The following is a 23,336-nucleotide window of genomic DNA, read 5'->3' as shown; positions in this document are numbered from 1 at the left end:
CACAGGACTGTGCCGCCTGTTTAACAATGTCTTAGTACATTGCTGCTCCCAGCCAAGGGAGAAAAAAGTGTTTCTTTTACTAACGTTTTTCTTGTTTCATCTCCAAACAAAATTTCTGATAGTATCCGACTCTTTTTATCTGTTCAACTTTTCAAAACGAGTGCAAGCTGGAGAAAGTCGTACAATGCAAAAAGTGAAAAATATCCACTTCCGATCATAGAGTGCTTTTAGTGCTTAAACCCTTATGTCAAGAAACAGATCTCAGAGGTTGAAAGCATCAAAGCAAGCGCATAGTTGGGTTTTTCTTTAGTAAATGAGATTTTCTTTCCACTGATAAGGTTTTTTTCTTTGACGAATTTTATGTTTTATATCTAGCTCTATGGTGTGAGTGACATCATGGCGTTTTTCTTTTTATACCTAGTTGTATAAGGGGTTTACTGTTTTATACCTAGTTGTATAAGGGCATAACGGGGTGTACTGTTTGATACCTACACTGTAGAAAAAAATGTAGTTTTACAGACAAAACGAAAACAAATCATTTGTATTTGTATTTTTACTGACATATTTCTGCAAAATGACAAAAAATTGTAAAATTCACATTTTTTTAATACAAATTTCGTAAATTCAATTTAAAAGTGTTTATACACGTAAAAAGGGACGATTTCCGTAAATTTACATAAATCATTGTGAAATGATTAAGTTTTAGGTAATTTTACTAAATTTCTTGCATATTTATAGAATCTTGTAGAATGATTACAAAATCGTTGTAAATTTGTAAAACTACATGAGTCATGTTTTTCATAAGTTTAAGGTAATTTTACTCAATTTGTTGTATATTTACAGAATTTTGTAGATGGATTACACAATATACATGAGTAATGTTTTCCAGGAAGTTTTTGGCAATTTTACTAAAAAAAATTGTATTCTACAGAATAGAATTATTACAAAAATCATTGTATTTTGGTTTGTAAAAATACATGACCAATGTTTCTCAGTAAGTAATTTTACTAAATTTTTGTGTGTTCTAGAACGAGTACAGAAATCATTGTAAATTTGTTTGTAGAAATACTTGATATTTGACAGTAAATTTTAGGTAATTTGACTCCAATGCTTTGTATGTTTACATAATCTTGTATAACAGCTTGGTAAAAATACAGATATGCACATTTTTTTTAAGGCAGAGTGTCAAAGCCAAAGTCACACCCATTCTGAAGAAACCCAATTTGGACTGTAACAATCATCCTAAGAACTTCAGACCAATTTCGAATACAGCGTTTTTGTCTAAGATCATTGAAAAAGCATCTCTGTGCAGTGTTAATAACCATATGTGATAGTACTAATCTCACTCAAATATTGTATCCGTCTGCCTACAGGGCCCAATGTCATAGAGCTGCTAAGCACAAAAATTTGCTTAGCATGAAATTTCTTCCTTGATAAAAACAGGTTTACCAACCAAATTTCCATGTGATTTTCAGGATAAGCAAACAAAAGCTGAATACCAGTAACAAGCACTATGTAACAAATTGAAATTTGCTGGTAACCCTGTTGTTATCAGGGAAGAAATTTCATGCTTAGCAATTTTGTTGTGCTTAGCAGCTCTATGAAATTGGGCCCAGGTCTGGCCACAGCACGGAGACGGAGTGCAGTGAGAGTCAAAAACGATATCATGTCTGGACTGCTCTTGACAATCGGCGGGCTGTCTTGCTGGTGTTGCTGGACCTGTCGGCAGCTTTTGACACAGTTGACCATGGTGTCTTCGTCGTAGTGTATGTAAATGGTTTGAGTCATACTTTTGTAATCGCTCAAATAAGAGTGAAGATCCACAATCTGTTAACTTGTTTGCCACAAGGCTCTGTAATTGGCCCCATTCCTCTTCGTACACTCATCCTGTTGCAAATAATTAAAATCAAGTGCTACACAAATGTTATGTTTCACTTTAATGCAGATCGCTCTTGTACATTTCGTTTCGACCCTTGTAATCAATGCGGAAGTGAATTATGCCCTGTCTTCCCTTTCCAAATGTATATTCTGAGCATAAAGAAGTGGATGGCAAACAACATGCTTCATAACTAATCAATGAGAATAAATGAATAGAGGCAAAAGAAGTTCTACAAGCCAACAGTTACTAAGGCACTATCTTACATCATAGACAAAGGCTTCTCTAAAAACTCTAGTCAGGTAATTGAGCAAAACCTCATAATGATAGAAAAATCTAAAACCAATCAAAAGTAACTTTAAACTTCTTATAATTAATACGCAATGACTGAAGTGTTAAGAATAACAAAACAGAGACAACTTCCAAAGAAATGTGGAGATAGTCATTGTGACTTCCGTTAGAGCTTTTTGATGTGACGACTCAAGTACACAAACGATGGTGAATAAACTTATTAAATATCTCTAATAATTATGAAAACCAATTGAACGATGTATGAAGCAAAGAATGGGTTAACGGATTTGGGTACCTTTTCAAAATGTCCATAGATTTACATTAAACTTACAGGGTTTGAAGATGATGATAGTGGAAAGCTTCCCTTCAAATACTACTTACCGAGGTGCTGACATTGTTTTACTCATTTCCCAAAAACTGCAGCACCTCAGCACGTAATATTTTCAGGGAAGCTTTCTACTATCATTATCTTCAAACTGTGTAAGTTTAGTGTATAAATCTGTGGACATTGTGTTTTTTGTCCTACACAAGTTGGGATAAAATTCTCCTGCAGTGGTTTAAATATAGATAATCTCTTAATGAATATGACGAGAAGAGCAGAGCAGTGTATGACCTGACTCAAGTGAGTGTGGGCTGGTAAGTGGTCTGCAAACGTACCACCACCAACCGTCAGATCAGAGCGCCAAGGATCAAAGTGAGGCTATGCGGTACACACATGCGCAAACGATCAAAAAGTAAACAACGCTAGTCTGCCACGCGCGCCCCATCCCACACAAACACAAACCTTGCTTCATGGTTTACCTTGGTAAATACTGAAGATTCCACCCGGATCGGAACAAATTCAGGGCCCAGAGGGAAGAGGGTAAAAGGTTCTTTAAAAAAATAGAAATGCACTATAGATGAGAAAGATCCTTTCAAGCTATGATCATAAAACAATATGTTTTTGAGGACAATGTTAATGTTTTGGAATTAATGTAGTTTTGCCTATTTTACTTATTACGTTTTTGTGACGTTGGGGTAGGACACGGCCCCTGTTCGGACCTTTTTTTAACGATCATGATTGGCAATTGGTTTCATAATAATTGGGTTAAATTTAATAAATTTTATTTAATGTTCTCTGAACCAAGAACGTTAAGATTTTGCTCTATATAGATGCTTTTTGTGACCTTTTTGCATAAGTTACTATAACGCTTGATTGTGATAAACGGCTCGATTATAATATACACGAAGACGTACATTTTACAACTTTTTGTAAACGTTTCCTTATAACTATTTGATTGTCATGGTTTACAAGTTTTTTTTATATCTTTCTGTAATCGTTATGATTTCGTGGTTATGAGTACTTCGACGTTATTTTACCAGACTATATGGTTAAGAACAGGTGTTGTAAAAACGTTCTATAGGCCTAACCGTTGTGATTACATTTCAATTGTGTGTTTGTTGTATCGGTCATGTGACAAGGGCGTTTTTTTCTTTCACTATTATCTCGCAAGTTCGATAACCGATTGAGCTCAAATTTTCACAGGTATTATTTTATGCATATGTTGAGATACACCAACTGTGAAGGCTAGTCTTTGACAATTACCAATAGTGTCCACTGCCTGTATGTGTCACATTAAATTAGTTTCCGAACCGGTTGTGAAATGACATCACGTTTCGATGTTTTTAATTCTGAACTAATTTGCTGTTTGTAGGACGATATTGAACGCACACACCACGGTCAATGCTGTCCAAAACTGTCATGTGAAAAAAAAATACATGTCTACAAATTTTACTTCCGTATTGAACTCTCGGGCGCAACGAGACTACGTCCATCATAAACTAATAAAAATAGTTCTCTGACCATCAGAAATGCACACAATCCTCCCATAATGAGTATTTAGTTTTTGATTTGTTTTTGTTCTTATTTGTTATGGTAATAAAACTTAGAATTAGATTTTATTTGCCAAAAAAGCAAAACGAGCCCACTACCGGTGTAAATAGTTGTCAGGGCGTGCATCCGCTGGTTTTCAATTTCTAAGCAATACAATTCGAGCATCGATTGATGGGGAACCAGTGAAAACCTAATTTACGTTTGCAACATCATGGCGGCCACCAGGAGATTAACAAAGGTAGAAATATTCTCGAAAATAATTCATTTTTCTCCTTGTTTCGACCTTGTTTGTTGTGCAGAATCGAAGAATGAAATGTTAAATATTGTCTTGTTGAGATATGACGCATTTATGATGAGGTGTCATTTATTTTTTTTGAAATAAATCATGTTTTATGTTGCCTTAAGTTTTGAAGTTGAAAACGACATGGCCGACGAATAAACGTATCGTTAACTACATCATCATGAACTGCAGTTTACTGACATGGACATTGATCCATGGTGACTGAAATGGACAGTGTCTTTTTCATGCTTCTTCTCAATCAGAGAGTCGAGTCCTAAAGTTATACTACATAAATGACGTTTTATATACTGTTCACTCCAGCACACATAAAAAAAATCGGCAACCACAAACTTTGATTGAACCAAATTCGGCAACAATCACCTGATCAAAAAGAGAGGGTCCTACTACTTGCCGTCAACTCGCCGCCAACTCACTTGCGCCGTCAACTCGCCGTCAACTCCTCCAATATACATTTAAAATCCACAAAAGAAGCATAGAATTGTAAAGTATCAGCTCAAAGAGAATTCGCGTAAGTTTTGGGTCATATTTCGGAATAAAAATTGAGTTTTTTTCTCGTGAAAAAAATGTCTCGATGCCGAAAAACTGTCGGCCGCCATCTTGCTTTTCCATAATGATTAGTCTTGGCCCAAGATGTCAATGATTGGTACTTTTTTTTTATCAACACAAAGTCGTTTTGGTAAATGAATTTGTACCGAAAACCATGAGAAATATGTAGTTTAGCCCAGACTTAACACTTCCATGCCCCTTTTTATAGATTTTTCATGTAAATTTAATGAGTTGACGGCACGAAAATGAGTTGGCGGCGAGTTGACGGCAAGTCGGCGAGTTGACGGCAAGGAGTAGGACCGAAAAGAGACGGTCATGACGTGACGGTACCGGTCACTTCGGCACCTTTCAAACCAAATCGGCACATGCACAAATACAAACTCGGCACCCAATTGAAAATGTTTGATTTTCACTCTACGTGGTAGGCCTCGGTATGTAATTTGATGTAAGTTCAGTTCGACATGCCCATAAAAAGCTTGAAGTTATTAGAAATATTATTAGAAATATAAGAATATAATTATTTCAAAACCCAAATTACCAGAAAACGGATTAGAAGCAGCGTTAACAGTAACACTGAAAGGAGTGTGCGCACACACCGAACTGTTGCCAGGCCGTCAGGAAATTAACCTCCATCATGGCCCGCACCTTTCAGCAAATCACGCTCGTCAAAATATTGTTAAAAACAAAACGCTTATTAATGTTTTTCAAAACCCAATAGTATTTTTTTATGTATTGGCAATACATAAAAAAATGGTGCTGCATCGAAATGGACGCAATTCAGCCTAGGCCCGCTAGGCCTCAACAACGTTTTAAAAACTTGTTACTGAACACGTTGCGACCTGTAAATATCCTGGTGGAAAAAAATCTTTGATCCCAATTTTCTCGAAAGTTCGGACCATTATAAGAATAGAGTCTACTTCTTGGGATCTCTGCTCAGGTCTTAACAACATTAAATTTGCCTCATGTTATCAATTGGGATTTAACGTAACGTGTATTTAGAAGGTGCAGAATGAAAGTCACATATTTTGAAAGTGGAAAAATCAAGAAAAATCTGGTCACATGTCTGATAAAAATGGTCAAAATTGCACATGATTTATTATAGAGTTGTAATGTAAGCCTCTGGTCTGCAACCATTGGGAGGATGGATGTTTACGTTTATCAAATCTATCTTGTAGATATATGTAAGGTTTAGTTTTAACAACCTGTTACTTAATGCTTTACTCCGTTAAACATATAACTGTCGTTATTCTTTTAAGAGAGTATGGAAATAAATGTATTCTTGAACCTTGAAGTGAAAAAAGAAACGTTTATGCTTTGACGAATTGTTTTAGTAGTTTATTCATAGAGCTATATATATTGACTAAAGCGCTAACTTGCTCTGCGTTTTGAAGCCACCCTGGGCGCAGACATGTTTGATGTGTTGCGCGACTACGGAACGATTTTGACACACATTGACATGATTTTTTTTACATTCGACATGTGCGCTTACGTACACAACTGCCCAATCGCGTACGTCCGCGCTACGAAAACCATAAGTTCAACTTGATTGAGATACTAAAAAAAGTATACACGCCTTTTAAACATGAAGCACATGACGCTTGCAGTTTGTACGCTCATCAGCAGATTGTGCGTTCACATTTGCTGCATTTTTTTGGTTCGATGACACATAAAAAAAGAACAAACGCACTATCATGCAAATAGCCGTACAATTGCCGTACCAAATTTCAAGCTTTTGTATTGGTTGGTACATAAACATGGATGCGCCCACACGGCTTCAAAACCTTATTGCGTGTATAACGAGGTGTTAGCGCTCTTGTCAATATATATATCTCTATGAGTTTATTATATTATTTATTCTGATGTGTGAATTTTTTTAGTATGAGATTGGTAAAAGATTTTAGTCGGTGTGACAAGATGTACAGGTATACACTGTAATTATTTTCATAACTCATTAGTTTTTTCTGTTCTCTTCCTCATTTTCCAGGAATTAGCCGACATAAGGAAAGCGGAATTTGCAATTTTTAAAGACATAATTGTCAGTGAAGCAAACATCTTAAACTGGCAGGGCCTTATAGTCCCAGTAAGTACACCATGTAGAATATAACTGTGTAACTTTCTGTGCTGTCTAAAGCCATGTTAGATAGATACAATGCAACATGAGCATTGTACAAAATGAAGCGTTTGTCATTGCCTTAAACATGTCAAGTTTGGGGGTTCCCAGCGACCCCCTTTTACAATGCCCACCCCCCCAAAAAAAAAACAACAACAACAACAGCAAACAAACAAAACAATAAACTCATGTTCGTGACAATACAACAAAATTATCTTTTTATTTGAAACAAATCTAAATATCTGAATAGAAGTATCACACACAAGCCCTTGTCAAATGCATCAACAAAAAAACAAAAAACAAGTGAGGTAAATTAAAATGTTTTAGAGCTAATAGGTACTTACAATTAAAATAAATGTTCTACACATTTTTATTTCTAAAATCGTGTTCCAATAAAAATCAGGGCTTTAAAAGGTACCGGTAATTTTTTAGACAACCATGTAGAAAAAAAAACCACATGATGTTTTTTTTATTTGAAGAAGAACAAAACTTAAATGTACTGTTTAATGGAGATTGTATATTAACCCATACCAAGTAACCCTTCAAATTCCAACAACATTTATTGTATAGTTCTGTTTGGCCTAAGGACTGTAACACTTAGAGTGTCACGGCCGAGTGGTTAGGAGCATCAAATTCAAGTTCTGGTGCTAATTCACCGGAGTGTGGGTTCGAATCCCAGTCGTGACACTTGTGTCCTTGAGCAAGATACTTTACTATAATTGCTTCTCTTCACCCAGGGGTATAAATGGGTACAGTTCTGCGAGGGTAGAGGTTGATATTGTGAATGAAAAGCTTTCGGAGCGCCACAGCAGCTCGGGGCTGTATACTACCTAATGGGAGCTGAGAAAGATTAAAGGGATGTTTATTGGCCCAATGACCAGGGGACTAATGTAAAGCGCATTGGAACGGTTTATTGTGAAATGCGCTATATAAGAATTTGTTATTATTATTAGCCATACCCCAATAAACAGAGTCCAACAGTTACACCGTAACTGTTAAGGTGTTAACAGAATGGTGCTGGGCTGAGGACTCCACTAGTAAACTGATGCTTTACATGGGATCAGGGGTCGATTTCACAATGGGTTAGCGTTAGGACTAGTCCTAACATAGGACTAGTCCTAGGAGATATAAAAAACTTAAGGCTAGTCCTAAATTAGGACGAGTAACTCGTCCTAACTCGAGATAAGACTAGTCTTAACTCCATGTGAAATCCACCCCAGGTTTACCACCATAATGAGAGTCCAACAGTTTGGGTGGTGAGTTACTAAATGGTGTTGGGCTCAGGACTGACTGCACTAGTACACTGAATCTGCTTTACATGGGGGAAGCCACACTCCATAATGAGAGTCCAACAGTTTGGGTGTTGAGTTACTGAATGGTGTTGGGCTGAGGACTGCACTAGTACACTGAATCTGCTTTACATGGGGGTAGCCACACCCCATAATGAGAGTCCAACAGTTTGGGTGTTGAGTTACTGAATGGTGTTGGGCTGAGGACTGCACTTGTAAACTGATTATGCTTTTGGGATCAGGCATACCACAATAATCAGAGTCCAACAGTTTGGGTGTTGAGTTACTGAATAGTGTTGGGCTGAGGACTGGGTACTAGTAAACTGATTATGCTTTAAATGGGGTTAGCCACACCCCCATAATCAGAGTCCAACAGTTTGGGTGTTGAGTTACTGAATAGTGTTGGGCTGAGGACTGGGTACTAGTAAACTGATTATGCTTTATATGGGGTTAGCCACACCCCCATAATCAGAGTCCAACAGTTTGGGTGTTGAGTTACTGAATAGTGTTGGGCTGAGGACTGGGTACTAGTAAACTGATTATGCTTTACATGGGGTTAGCCATACCCCATAATCAGCCAGTCAAACAGTTTTGGGTATTGAGTTACTGAATAGTGTTTGGCTTAGGACTGCGCTAGTAAATGCTTTACATGGGGTAAGCCATACCCCCATAATCAGCCAGTCAAACAGTTTTGGGTATTGAGTTACTGAATAGTGTTGGGCTTAGGACTGCGCTAGTAAATGCTTTACATGGGGTTAGCCGTACCCCATAATCAGCCAGTCAAACAGTTTTGGGTATTGAGTTACTGAATAGTGTTGGGCTTAGGACTGCGCTAGTAAATGCTTTACATGGGGTTAGCCGTACCCCCATAATCAGACAGTCCAACAGTTTTGGGTATTGAGTTACTGAATAGTGTTGGGCTTAGGACTGCGCTAGTAAATGCTTTACATGGGGTTAGCCGTACCCCCATAATCAGACAGTCCAACAGTTTTGGTGTTGGGTTATGGTGTATGGATTTGTTAGACCGAGGCATTATCCTTGTAAATCACCGTCTAGGATGTGTTGTGGTCGAATGGTTAGTTTGGCCATGCTGTACACAGCTCAAATTTGGGGTAAAATTCCACAAGACTAAAGGGCTTGCAGCTCAACATTTTTACTGGACCAGGGGTGGATTTCTTAAGGAGTTAAAACTATTCTAATCTCGAGTTAGGACGAGTAACTTGTCCTAACTTAGGAATAGCCTTTTTAATTTTTTATCTCCTAGCTAGGATTAGTACTAGTCCTATCTATTTGTGAAACCGACCCCAGAATTTTTGTTGACAAGACCAGAATCTAAATGAGAAATAACTTTTTGTTTAAGCATGTTCACTGTTTAATTTTATAGACACTGGACACCTTTGGTACTTGTCAAAGACCAGTCTTCTCACTTAGTTTATCTCAACATATGCACAACAACATATGCACAAAACTCAATTGGTCGTCGAATTTGCGAGATAACAATGGAAGAAAAAATACCCTTGTCTTACAAAGTTGTGTGCTTTCAGATGCTTGGTTTCGAGACCTCAAAATCTAGTTCTGTGGTCTCGAAATCAAATTTTTATATTTTAGCGAAAAATTACTTCTTTGTCGAAAGCTACATTACTTCAGAGGGAGCCGTTTATCACAATGTTTTATACTATTAACAGCTCTCCATTGCTTGTTACCAAGTAAGTTTTTATGCTAACAATATTTTGAGTAAATACCAATAGTGTCCAGTGCCTTTAACAAGACAAGATTGATCTCATTAACAAGAGAAAGATATTAACCAGAATCAAAGACAACTTTTGAACATAATTTTGTTTATTTAGTATATTGCACAGTGAGGTATGATTATTATTTTATTCAAATGTAAAACACAAAGACGGCCAGACTTGTCAGGTTGCTGGCCGGACTAACAAATCACTGGCCTAGGTCCATGGTCCAGTGTTAATCTTGAGCCCTGCCAGTACTGAACTTAAGGTCTGATATATGGTTCTTGTAAGAACCTTGCTTAGCAGAGTTATAAACAGTAACGATCAATCTCGTTTCTTTGTGAAGTTTCTTAAAATAAACCAATCATTTGATAATCACCATTTGAATTGTTGTCTCTCACCAGGAAACACCGCCATTTAACAAAGGAGCGTTCAGGATAGAAATCATATTTCCGGCAGAGTACCCGTTCAAGCCTCCAAAGATCACATTTAAGACCAAAATCTACCATCCGAACATCGATGAGAAGGGTCAAGTGTGCCTACCTATTATCAGTCCCGAAAACTGGAAACCAGCAACAAAGACAGATCAAGGTGTGTAGGCAATCATTTACGTTTACACCGTCTTACTGCCGTCCTTAGAAAGTGGGTCATTCCGTGCCAATCTTGCCTCAAATTCTGAAAAAGTCAGCCCTTGTACTCTTAAAAATATTCCTACTTTTTTCCATGGACCCAATGTCAACACATTTCCAGAACAATCTATCATATCAAAAAAATGTGCACCCGTAACAACGTCTTCTGATAAGAGTAAAAGTAAAGTCTGTCTCGAGCCAATACTGCAGTGTTTGTACTTTTTGGTTTTATTGACCAAAATTATGACAGAGAATAATATTTCTATTCCCCCTGGACAGGACACCAGTCAATAGCAGGTTACTCCCCAGCTCGGTCTGGTACCCATTTGTACTCCTGGATGGAGAGAAGCAATTATGATAAAGTGCCCTATTCAAGGGCGTGACTGAACTTGAGTCCACAAACCTAAACCGCTCTGCCATGACACCCCAAGTTAGGGTACTTGACTGTCATCTTTCAAAATGGCAATGGCTTTCGCTTGCAGGAAGCAGAACAAATTTAGCTTCTGCCAGACTCAGTTATGTTGAAATGGTCTCTCTTTTATATTTTCTACCCTTTTTCCTTGCAGTTATCCAAGCATTAGTCGCCCTTGTCCATGACCCAGAACCGGAGCACCCGCTACGAGGTGAACTCGCCGAAGAATACACTAAAGACAAGAAGAAGTTCATGCGAAATGCCGAGGAACATACCAAGAAACATGCGGAGAAGCGTCCGTAGGTGCAGCTGTCTACATGGTTGGGCCAACGATTAGAGAACTTTAGCACAACCCACACATACAAAAAAAACTAAAAATGTAGAAAAAAAAAAAAAAAATTATTACAAAAAATTATTAAAATTGACACATGATAGTCTGGGTAGAGGTTGATTCATCAATTGTATACAGATTCACATAACTAGTTTTTGTTTCCATGTTTAAAACAACCAAAAATAATCAGAAAACAAATCACCTGGATTTTTTGTTCATACTGTTTTTTGGGGGGTAGCTTTTGATTGAAAAGAGTTGAAATGTGTATAAGTTATGTTTCTTTTTATGATTTAAGTAACTTGCTACTGATTTGATGGAATCATGTTTTTCATTTCTAAGTGTTTGTAAAATGAAAGATTTGCGGGGAAAATGGCTTACTTTTAAGAGGAGCCAAGATATTTGCACTTTAATACTGATCGTAAAGAGATGTTTTTTTGTTTATTTAATTCTATTACAACTTTATCGCGTTTTAGTAAACCCTGTTTTCTTCCTAAGTAATGAAGCAAGAAAAAAAGAAAACAAAAACAGTAGTCTGGTGCCCACCTATAAGCAAGGCCATAGGTTTATCAACTTGTTGTACAGGGAGTCTGAGGCCAGATCTGAATTGGCGACTACGGCTATGACTGTTGCTAAGCGCCTTTATAAGGACTTGCTAAACTGCAATACATGATTCGGTTTCAGGCTTCGTCTGTTTAAACCAACTTGGCAAAATACATGCTGTTCAAAAAAAAAAAGGCCTGATGGTCGAGATGCATTTCCAAGGCGCATGCAGCGCACCAAGCCAAAGCCGGAAACGGAGCCCAATCCGAGGTTTGAGAAAGGTCCAAGGTAACAAAATGCATAGGGTTTGTGAAAATCTTGAAGCAGCCATCTTGTAGCCACAAATAAAAGTGGCCCAACTGAGGCCATGTGCGAATCTAGCGGACATAGCCCGAGTCTGGAAGTGAAGCAAATTAGTCAGTTCCAAATACCAAATCATTGTGGTATTAATGACAGTGCATAGGGAATCAATCCAGATGGCCACAGCCTTATAAAGTTCTGTCAGACTGTGACTGAATTGGGGATTGCGGCTACGGCTGTTACTAAGGGTGTTATAGGCATACTATGCTTTCAACGTGATGATCAAGCTGAAGCCACAGCTGCTCATTCCAGTTATGGGCTGATATCCCATGTGTCTACTTTTCTGAAACTACTATTCAAGCCACACATGGAACAGAGGAGTTAAGTTAAAAGATTTTCAAATCAGTAGGTTAGGCGATGTATTTCTAAGAGCAAGTTTGACGGCTGACATTGGTTGGAGAAGTTTTTATCATCACAAACCAGCACTCGATTTCATAAAGCTGGCCTCAGTTTCAAAAGGCCTGTAAACCACAAGAACTCGCTAAGCACAGAAAAATCTTGCTCAGCAGAAAAATTTAACCAGCCAAAATTTGATAAAGTTTACACCATTGCCATTGGGGCTCCACCATTTTTGGGTCATGGCAGCTAAATTTGCTAAGCAGTATATTCTGCTCAGAAGTTACTAAGCACTTAAAAAATAGCAGAAATGGGTTACTTGGTAAACTGCCATGCAATTCGTATTACTACAGGCAGTCGAAAGTTACTTTGTTGTTTGGGGGAGAGGGGGGGGGGGAGGAAGGCTTAGCAAATTAATATCCTCGGCAATAACTTTATGTCGTTGAGTGAGTGAGCCCTGATGTCTCGGTTCAATTCATTGTGCCTTGATAGAATGATTCCTGCTTGCTTAACCATGGGTTCAGCAGCAAGTTGCAAACAGCCATGATCAAAGATCAAAGAAAACCAACGCAATTTTGTGAAAAACGCTCCACCAGTGTTATCGATATAAAAAGCGGTCCAACTTGCTCATATTTACAGGGGCTCGAATTTCCACTAGATCTTACAATTTTTCAGTTGACCTTAAAGTTCTGTTCATTTATTTCAAACATTTGCTGAACTTTTAGGGTGTTCATTTCGAGTTAAGAATTTAAGTTAAAGCTGACATTAGTAAAACAAATCTTAAGAGTTGATCTTCTAAAAATGTGTTTGAAAAAAAAAAAAAAACACTTCACTGCTTTCGTTGTGGGGTTAAAGGTCAAATGCTTAACACTACTAGACTGGCTAATGGTCCAGTGGGTATTTCGAGCCCTATCATAGCTACTGCATACTTTGCATGCACATTGTTCAACAATAATTTGTAGGGGAAGGAGGACATGTTTTTGTCTTTGATTAAAACGGAAAGCACAAATTTGGCCCAGTGCTCCTTTGCTGTATAATCGTTTGATATTTTTTTGCCATTTTATTTTGTATTCACTCAGAAGTTCATCGTGCTGTTAAGCACTAAAAGCACGCTATCGAAAGTGGGTATTGTTCACTTTTTGCATTGTACGACTTTCTCCAGCTTGCACTCGTTTTGAAAAGTTGAAAAGATAAAAGAGTCGGATACTATCAGACATTTTGTTTGGAGATGTTTCAAGAAAAACATTAGTAAAAGAGACACTTTTTACTCCCTTGGCTGAGAGCAGCAATGTATTAAGACAATGTTAATGAGGCGGCACATTCATGTGACAAGCCATTTTGCGTGTTAGATTTGAATATTGTCTGTTACAATGTAGTGCTTGATCACAAGTTACTGTTTAAATTCAAATTCCTCAGACTATAGATACAGTTGCTATGTCACATGATTAGGGGCAAGCTTTTTCGTAGTTGCGTAATAGCGTAGTTGAGAATTGTGTTACAATTCTGAACGACACAATGGTACCAGGGTTTGCTCATCTGTATACAAAAGCTTGCCCAAAACCATTTGACAAAACAACTGTCTCTATAGTCTGATGAATTCAAATTTAATTGGTAACTTGTGATTAAGCATGTCATTGTACCAGCATATTCAAATCTAACCCACAAATGGCTTATTCTCTCATTCTCCATCTGTTGAGGGGGCCACAAATCGTGCCAAGTACCTTTGGGCGATCTGTTGTATTTGATTCCATTGCGATTTCAGAGGGTCACAGTTTCCTTGTAAGTGTTCAGGATAGACCGCACGTGTTGCAAAATAAAACTATGTTGATGTTATCATCAACCACTTCTTCAAGCTACACTCTGGAAGTTCTTTACCAGCAATTGTAAAGTTCTTGTTAAATTTCTCAATCTTCAGAACCGAATGCAATATCTTCTAAAAACTATTTCAGTAGTTGTTATCTTGTAAGAGATACATTACAAGTACTCCGCAACCGAAAACCGAAAAACTAAATGCAACTATTTCTAGCTCCATGGCTGTTATTGTTGGTTGATTTTTGTAAAATATTTGATCATGCAGTAGTTTTTCTCTCCCTTCTTAAATATAAAATTCTAACGGGAGATAATATTACAGGCACTCCACACCCCCTTGCCGAAAGTGCAGAAACCTAATCCAAATACAACCCTCTATCTAACGCCCATTGCTGTAATTGTTGAAATGCATTTTGGCAGTATTTTTTGTGTGTGTAATAAAATTGTTAAATAGTTATTGAACATGACTAGATAAATTGGGTATTAATCTTATTTGCATCTACAAATGTATTCCTAAGATAACTGTGACGACAAACCTAGCCCTCTTTAACAAAATCCCGTTGTCAATTAGCGAATAACAGTGCGAGGAAAAGAAGGCATTCGATTGGACGATAGCTGTTCTTTGTGCGTTAAAACGCACGCATCAGCTCAGCGTCCATGTAGCAGGACAAATGAGTTTATACGCGTGCACCTGTTACATCAAAATTGATACTTTTACAGCGTACGTGCACGTGCGCTAAGTTGCAATGAAACTAACACGAATAAGCATGTGATACAGTGCAAAGCGCAAACTAGTTTGACACTATTTATTCGCTAATTTCGCTATTTTCCAAAGCCGGTGTCAGATGCAATTGTGTCCGCCATGCAATACTATCCGCTCCGGACACTTTTGCATATGCGATCGTGTCCGGGCTATGCAAAATCCGTCCGTTGGACATGTACATGACTGTACATGTATGTGCGCGCGTAAGCAGCATGCATACACTGAACCTACGTATGCAGCATGAATATTCACGCACTTTTATGGTTGCAGTGAATACCCAACGGCCGAACATTTCCCATGTCATTCATGACATGCACTTGGCTTGTAAAAAAATGGCGAACGTGTTCCGTCGACCAAGGGTGTTTAATTTACTGCAAGGACGGTTTTGCACGGGGGCGGACACAACTGCATATTATGCAAATGTGTCCGGGCGGACACAATTTTATTATTCAGCAGTGTCCGGGCGGACACGATTGCATTTGCAAAACCGTACGGCGGACATTATTGCATTGGACATTATTGCATATGCAATAATGTCCTCCGGATAGTATTGAATGGAGGACATAATTGCATGCGACACCGGTCTTTATACCGCCCGTTAATACATCCCCACGTGATCGGGTGTTGACCAATCAGAGATTGGAAACTGTCCACAGTATTTATTAATGATAAATTTATGATTGTGTGCTAAGCTCGTTACCTTGACCTCTCTGATATCAGATAAATGAGTGACAATCACGTGCAGCTCCCCCTCCCCACCACAAAGTAAAATTGTTGCTAGTAAACCGACAGTACATGAAACTCTATTATGCAGGCATTCAACTTTTCAGCTGATAAGCAGGGCCCAATTTCATGGCTCTGCTAACCGTAAGCACAGAATCGGCGCTTACGGAAGCAGGGAATTATGTGCTTAAGGCAAGCGTTATTCACGGGTTAGCGGCGAATTTTGGCTTTTGCGCATGCGTACTCCACGTTACCAGGCATTCTACGTTTACAAAACTGAGCCTCGCTACCATGGGCAGACAAGACATTTTAGGGGGATGGGGGGGGGGGGGGGGGGGTGTGGCACATCTATTTAAGATGGAGCCTGCTATATAAAGCATAAAGCAGAACGCAAATCTACGGCCTAGGCCCGCCTAAGGGAAGGGTCTGGAAACATTTTTGCATTCTAGATTCTGTGGTGCAATCTAATAGGCCAATAAGAGGCAAAAAGAAAGGAATCGAACATAAGCCTTTAAAATGTGAGCAGCAGTAGAACCTTTCGGGTTAACATCTTCAGGTGTGGATCTATCACACAAGTTTTAGGGGGCAAATCTGTCAGCGAGTGAGCATGCGAGTGTGAAGCCTTTACGGCATGGGGTCCGGGCCCGCTGAACTGGCGTAATTTACTACTGGAAAATTTTGCATTCGCGATGCTCTGTGGTACATCTTAGGCCATTTAGAGACCCAATGGCAAACGAAACGGAACAATAAGCCTAAGTTGTTATGTATATGTAGATGGTTCGAATTCCATCCGAGTTTAAACAGCCAATAAAGGATGATCTCAATATTTCAACTATTACCTTTTTATGGCCAAATAGACATTGTAGATACCCGTTAAAAGCCATTTTACTCTCATTTTTATCCCGCCTTTTCCATAAATTTGGCTTGGAGCGTTCTGGAGAAAAACCATTTTTACCATGTTTTAACGCGAGGTAAGAGACTCGTTATATTTTTTTAGTGTTTCCTATAATGGACCCCAGCTATTACAAAACTGTAATATCTATATATTTGAGATCATCTTTTCTTGGCTGTTTAGTATGCATGTGATTTTATTTTGTTCACATATAGCTCGGTAAAGTACCGAGTATACAGTGCTAACCACAGACATAAAGAACTTTTATGGCTGTGGTGCTAACACACATCGGTGTATATGGGGAAAACCAACATTAGTATACTAACCCCGATGCAAATCTCCATCCATTAAATGTATCTACATTGAAGAGTGTTAAGACCTATTTTACAGAGAGTCAGAGGTTTCAGAGTAGAGTCAGTCACTGCTCTGGTTGGTAGCCACTGAATGGTAAAGGAACGTGTTAGTATTAACTTAAAAATGTAAAACTTTTTTTCATCAAACAATTTTGCATGATTCATGTATTCAAGCCCAAACTTGATGTCCTGTTCTATTATCGTCACCATTTCATGTGTCGCCTGACGTTACATTATAGGGACACGTTGCCTTGGATCGGGCGAGTTGGTCTATAAAAAGAGTTTGTAACCATTTGTTATCAAATCCATGTGGTTGGAAAGATGTTTTAAAAGTATAGAATACAATGATTCACACAAATTTGCCTCGAAATTGCACGCCTTTCCTTTTGCTTTACGAACTAACACGTTCGGCAATTTATGGGACCCACCAGTTTGACTCCAATAAATGGCCGTGTTAGTCGACGAGTGGACATCTTTCCAACCATGCATTTTATAACAAACGGTTACAAACGCTTTTCAAAGACCAACTCTACCAATCCAAGGCAACGTGTTCCTTTAAAGAGCCAATAAAGGATGATCTCAATATTTCAATTATTACCTTTTTATGGCCAAATAGACATCGTAGATACCGGTTAATAACCATTATTTTTACTCTCAAAATGCACCCGGCCGCGCGGCTTTTTCAGCCGAGAGTCAAAAACTATTATCTATTATAATGACCTCTTGACGCCAGTGACGATATTCCCCCATTTGGGTGTGAACACAGTTCTCCAGCTCAACTGAGGGTGCTATTTTCCACACAAAATAGCCGCCACTGACGTCACGATTCCTTGTCGCGCAGGTTTGTTTGACCCCGCGTTTTTCAAAAGTTTTGCTAGAAGCGTTCAGTAGAAAAAAAAAAACATTTTACCATGTTTTAACGTGAGGTATGAGACTCGTTATATTTTTTTATGTTTCCTAAATGGACTCCAGCTATTAGAAAACTGTAATATATATATATTATTTGAGATCATCCTTTATTGGATGTTTAACAAGCTCTGCTAATTTTGTCATGTCTACACCGAATAGATTGTTTTTAAACAAAAACTTATGTCTACAGTTTTTGGGGTTTCTTTTATTGTAGAAGAAGCGGTCATGACAAACGAATTTACAATTAAACAAAATTGTGTCTTAATCGGGTATAGAGACACATGATTAAATTAGCCGCAAGTTATTCCGGCGAAATGTTAAAGACACATGGACACGTTTGGTGATAATTGTCAAAGTGCAGTATTCTCATCTGGTGTTTCTCAACATTATGCATACAATAACAAAAATGTGAAAAGTTTTGCTCAACTTTTATCATCGAATTTGCAAGAGAATAATTTGAAGAAAAAAAACATTGTTTCATTTCTTAAGGAACGTCTTCGGTTTGCTCTGTCGTCCGTCAGGAAACAGACCCAAAACTGTGTATTTTTTTCTCCGCCTTTATAGACAACGGAAGATTTTTCTGGTCGCGTCCAAGACGAAATATCCCATCATATTTGTGTGAGAGGAGACTGCATGCAATCATGTCATCGAAGCAACCGGCAAAATTGCCAGTTGCACCTGCAAGTAACCAGTGCATGAAAACTACCACTGTTTTATTGGGGGTAATCAGTACCTGCTTCATGTTTGTACTGTATCATCAAGGTATGGCTATAATATATCATTATTTAATATAATCATTATTTGTAGCAGTGTTTTGTATAGGCGTTTGGGTTGGTGTGTTGGTAGACTTGATTCAAATCCCGTGTCCACAATTCGTATAGCGTGCAGTGCGCCATGATTAATACCGTTAACACAGTCAAACTGTATACTTTGTGAATGTGATCTCGAGTTTAGGCGATTGGACAGAAATAAAAGGACTTTCATGGGATTGGGTCTTGAGCCAAGTCTAGTAGGTTGGTGGACTGCAATCATAACAGCCTGCTTTTAAGATCCATGGTTCTATCCAGCTCTCGTTTGAAGGCACTGGGTGGATTTCACAAAGATTTGAGACTAGACTTATCTCGAGTTATGACGAGTTATACTCGTCCTTAACTTAGGACTAGCCTTAAGTTTTTGATATCCCCTATGATTAAAGGTACTGGACACTATTGGTAATTACTTAAAATAGTAGTAAGCATAACAACTTGCTTGGTAACAAGCAATGGAGAGCTGTTGATAGTATAAAACATTTTGAGAAACGGCTCCCTCTGAAGTAACGTAGTTTTTTGAGAAAGAAGTAATTTTCCACAAATTTGATTTCGAAACCTCAGGCTTAGATTTTGAGGTCTCGAAATGAAGCTTCTGAAACTTCGAAGGCCAATTGAGTTCAAATGTTCACAGGTTTGTTATTTTATGCATATGTTGAGATACACCAAGTGAGAAGACTGGTCTTTGACAATATTACCAAAAGTAGTCACAATTCTTTGTGAAATCGACCCGCGGGCGGGACACGTTTGGTAATTGTCAAAGACCAGTATTCCCACGTATCCCAACATACACAGCCTAATATTACAAACAAAACTGTCAACCAAATTGGGCTCAATATTGGTCATCGAATTTGCAAAAAAATTATGAAAGATTAAAAAAAAACACCCTTGGTGCATTACTTTTTCTTCTTTTCTTTTCAGATGCATAATAAAAGGCTTCGGCTGAAGTCTTTTATTATTTTAGTGAGACACTACCTTTCTCAAAAACTATAAGTTACTTCAGAGGGAGCCGTTTCTCACAACATCTCTCCAACATCTATTTATTATGTCATGCAAGTTCCTTTAAACTTCAGGTACCACCCACCAGAAAACCTCCCCCTTCATGGTCGTCGTCATGAAGGGTCAAAGTTCAAAAACTAGGGATATCCTGGGTATCAGACCAGCTCCACCGGACAATCTCACAACTGCTCGATTAGTTTCGAACAACCCAACCACTCGAATTGTTGGGAACAACATGGCTTCCTTGGTGACGACAAGGAAGTATCCACAGATTGATTTGGAAAAGGAAATTCCACCACTTGATGAGATTTCCAAGAGGACAGTAATTGTGACGGCGATCTCTTCAAACCATTACAAGGAGGGAAAGGTGATGATCAGCACCGCACAGAACGTCATGCCAAACACGAGGATTGTTGTCTGCGATTTGGGGCTGATTCCCAGCGAAATTCGAGAAGTAAGAATGGCTTATAGGCTTATACATAAACATGGACACGTCTTTTGGTGTTTTTTATTTAATTTTATTTGTAAAGGGTAAGTATATCGTTCGGGTAACCACTCTTAAAATTAATGGCAATAAAAACTTACTTGGTGCGAAGTACATCAGCAGTTCACTTCGAAGTAATGTGGTTATGGAAAAAGGTATCAGTTGTTAAAGGCAGTGGACACTATTGACAATTACTCAAAATAATTTTTAGCATTAAACCTTTCTTGGTGACAAGTAATGGGGAGAGGTTGATGGTATAAAACGTTGTGAGAAACGGCTCCCTCTGAAGTGCCATAGTTTTCAAGAAAGAAGTAATTTTCCACGAATTTGATTTCGAGACCTCAGATTTCGAAATAAACCATCTCAACGCACACAACTTCGTGTGACATGGATGGTTTTTTTTCTTTCATTATTATCTCGCAAGTTCGATGACCGATTGAGCTCAAATTTTCGTAGGTTTGATATTTTATGCAAATGTTGAGATACACCAACTGTGAAGGCTAGTCTTTGACAATTACCAATAGTGTCCACTGCCTTTAATAGACCCCTTAGCAATACGCACAGCGTACTCACATGTGCCTATCCTGAGTGTCATTTTGGGTGTCAAATCGTATACAAACATGCATAAAAGAGAGTTGGCACCCAAAGTTACGCCAATGTTCGGTGGCGCGTTCTGTATTGTGTAAGAAATGAATAGACTCCTTGCATGTGACGTCACACGCTTAAAAAAAGGATAAAAAAGCGCCATCCATAGGGTCTAATGAGGCAAAATGATTGGACGTAATACGTATAAACGTTTTTGACAGTAACGTTTCTAATATTCATTTTTAAAGAATCGTCAAAATAATTTTGTTTAGATCATTTTTTTCTTCTTCTCCCTTTGTTATTATCAAAGTACCCTCCTCACGTAAAAGATCTTCTGAACTACGCTTGGAAACCAGCCCTCATAAATGTATCCATATCCAGTTTGGGTTGAAAAACGTGACCTCAAAAATCAACTAGCAGACACTGACGTCACGAGTCATTTGTCACATTTTAGTGTGTAAAACTTAAAGTAAAATTTACTGTGGATTTCAATCTCTCTCATTTTGTCTCTTTTGGCAGGAACTACTGTACGAATTTGGCGCCGTCTTTTGGGCGGACTCTTCGGTTCGATTCAGGAGGAGCATCTTGCTCCTAACCATCTTAAGACATTCCACGGCTTCATCCCACTGATGGAAAATTACAACAGCAACGAGAAATTCTCAGTGGTTGTTTTGACCCACCCGGCCATGTTTGACTATTTAAAGGTTGACATAGATACATTCAGGAAGGATACTGGGTTCACCCCAAAACCCCGCGGCGGCATTCTGTACTTTGTTAACAGCTCCTACATCAATGAGAAACTACTGCAACCGTGGGTGGACTGTTCGATGGTGATAGAGTGCATAGCACCACATGGGAGTCAGAACCCACACAAAAAGAAAATGAAGGGATATTACGTGCATCGCTACGACCAATCAGCTCTCGCAATTTTGATGTACAAAAATGTGAGAGGTTTATACCATATTGGCCATGATGCGAACAAAATATTTAAGTCTGTTATGAGAGTTGACAATAGTGGCCTTTCTGTTAAAACATCGAAAATCAAAATTTGTCCAAGAAAATTTTTGTGATTATTAAGTTAAAAAAAACAGTTCTTATGTTATGTTACTTTTAAAGGTAATTATTTTTTTAAACAACCGCTGGTGTTGTTTTTCCTGATCTTTTTAAAAACTCTTCAGATGTAAGTGTTTTATTTTACATCACGTAACATGTAGACCTACTGTGAAAACGTGGCCCACAAGGTTTAGTTTCACGCTCGTGGTCACGGTGATAACTAACAGGTTGTTGCATGGAAAGTTAAAATGCCTCCATGGTGGAAGTTTAGTGATCAACGTCGACTCGTGGTCTGTCTCCTTCAGGTGCGCTACACCGAGTAGACGGTAGACTTGATTCAAGTCTGAGATCGCGAAAAACGCCCCCACATTTAGCTATGGTGCGCCTAGGCTGGGCCCCTGTCTTATCCATGAGCCTCGAAGAATGACGTCATAAATCCAGGCTATGGTGCGCCCTAACTCGTAGGCTAAGATGACGAAGGTTGGTCACAAAAGGGCGCTAGCGGCTATCCAGCTAAGGTCGACTAAAAAGCCACGATATCAAAGACTTGGAACCAAGTCTAAGTAGACGGCGGTGCATAACCATTTTGTTCTTCTTTTTCTGATTTCTCTCTGGTGGTGTGTAGGCCTACGCTCCAAGAATAAGGACATTCAAAGTTGTGTTTAAAGGCACGGGAAACGTTAGCCCTATATAGGACTCTTTCTCTGTACACAGGAACAAAACGAAAGTGTAAGGCCGCCAGGGCTAGGGAAACGTTTGGTTATTGTCCAAGACCGGTATTCTCACTTGGTGTATCCAAACATTATACATGTATGCATAATAACAAATCTGTGAACAATTTGGACTCAATATTGGTCATCGAATGTGCAGGAGAAATGAAAGAAAAGCACCCTTGTTGCTTTACTTCGTGCTTTCATATCTTCAGATGATGGTCTGTTATTATTTGAATGAGAAATGACATCTCTCAAAAACTATACGTTACTTTGAGCAAGCCGTGCCTCAATGTTGAATACTTTCAACAGCCGATCCGTCGCTGTTTACCAAGTATAATTTGCTTTCGGGAAACAATTGCCTTTAAAGACAGTGGACACTATTATTGTCAAAGACCAGTCTTCTCACTCGACGTATCTCAACATAAACACAAAATAACTAACTTGTGAAAATTTGAGCTCAATCGGTCGTCAGAGTTGCGAGATAATAATGAAAGAAAAAAACACCCTTGTCACACGAAGTTGTGTGCTTTCATATATGCTTGATTTCGAGACCTCAAATTCTAAACTTGAGGTCTCGAAATCAAATTCGTTGAAAACTACTTCTTTCTCGAAAACTACGTCAC

At 38.5% G+C, this 23,336-nt stretch overlaps 2 protein-coding genes across 2 annotated transcripts; both read left to right on the top strand.

Annotated features, from left to right (window-relative positions):
• Positions 1–3,986: 3,986 nt before the first annotated feature.
• LOC117290361 (ubiquitin-conjugating enzyme E2 L3-like) lies at positions 3,987–14,900 on the top strand. Its single transcript, XM_033771712.1, has 4 exons — positions 3,987–4,278; positions 6,872–6,967; positions 10,421–10,607; positions 11,212–14,900. The coding sequence occupies exons 1-4, from the start codon at positions 4,252–4,254 to the stop codon at positions 11,358–11,360; spliced, it is 459 nt and encodes a 152-aa protein (XP_033627603.1). The 5' UTR covers positions 3,987–4,251; the 3' UTR covers positions 11,361–14,900.
• A 5,213-nt stretch (positions 14,901–20,113) lies between these two features.
• LOC117290102 lies at positions 20,114–22,323 on the top strand. Its single transcript, XM_033771356.1, has 5 exons — positions 20,114–20,332; positions 21,258–21,314; positions 21,467–21,511; positions 21,652–21,891; positions 22,306–22,323. The coding sequence occupies exons 1-5, from the start codon at positions 20,114–20,116 to the stop codon at positions 22,321–22,323; spliced, it is 579 nt and encodes a 192-aa protein (XP_033627247.1).
• Positions 22,324–23,336: the final 1,013 nt, after the last annotated feature.

Source organism: Asterias rubens, chromosome 5, assembly GCF_902459465.1.
Source record: "Asterias rubens chromosome 5, eAstRub1.3, whole genome shotgun sequence".
Classification (NCBI taxonomy): domain Eukaryota; kingdom Metazoa; phylum Echinodermata; class Asteroidea; order Forcipulatida; family Asteriidae; genus Asterias; species Asterias rubens.
The sequence above is the reverse complement of the archived record's forward strand: the minus strand, read 5'-3'. Positions and strand labels throughout refer to the sequence as shown.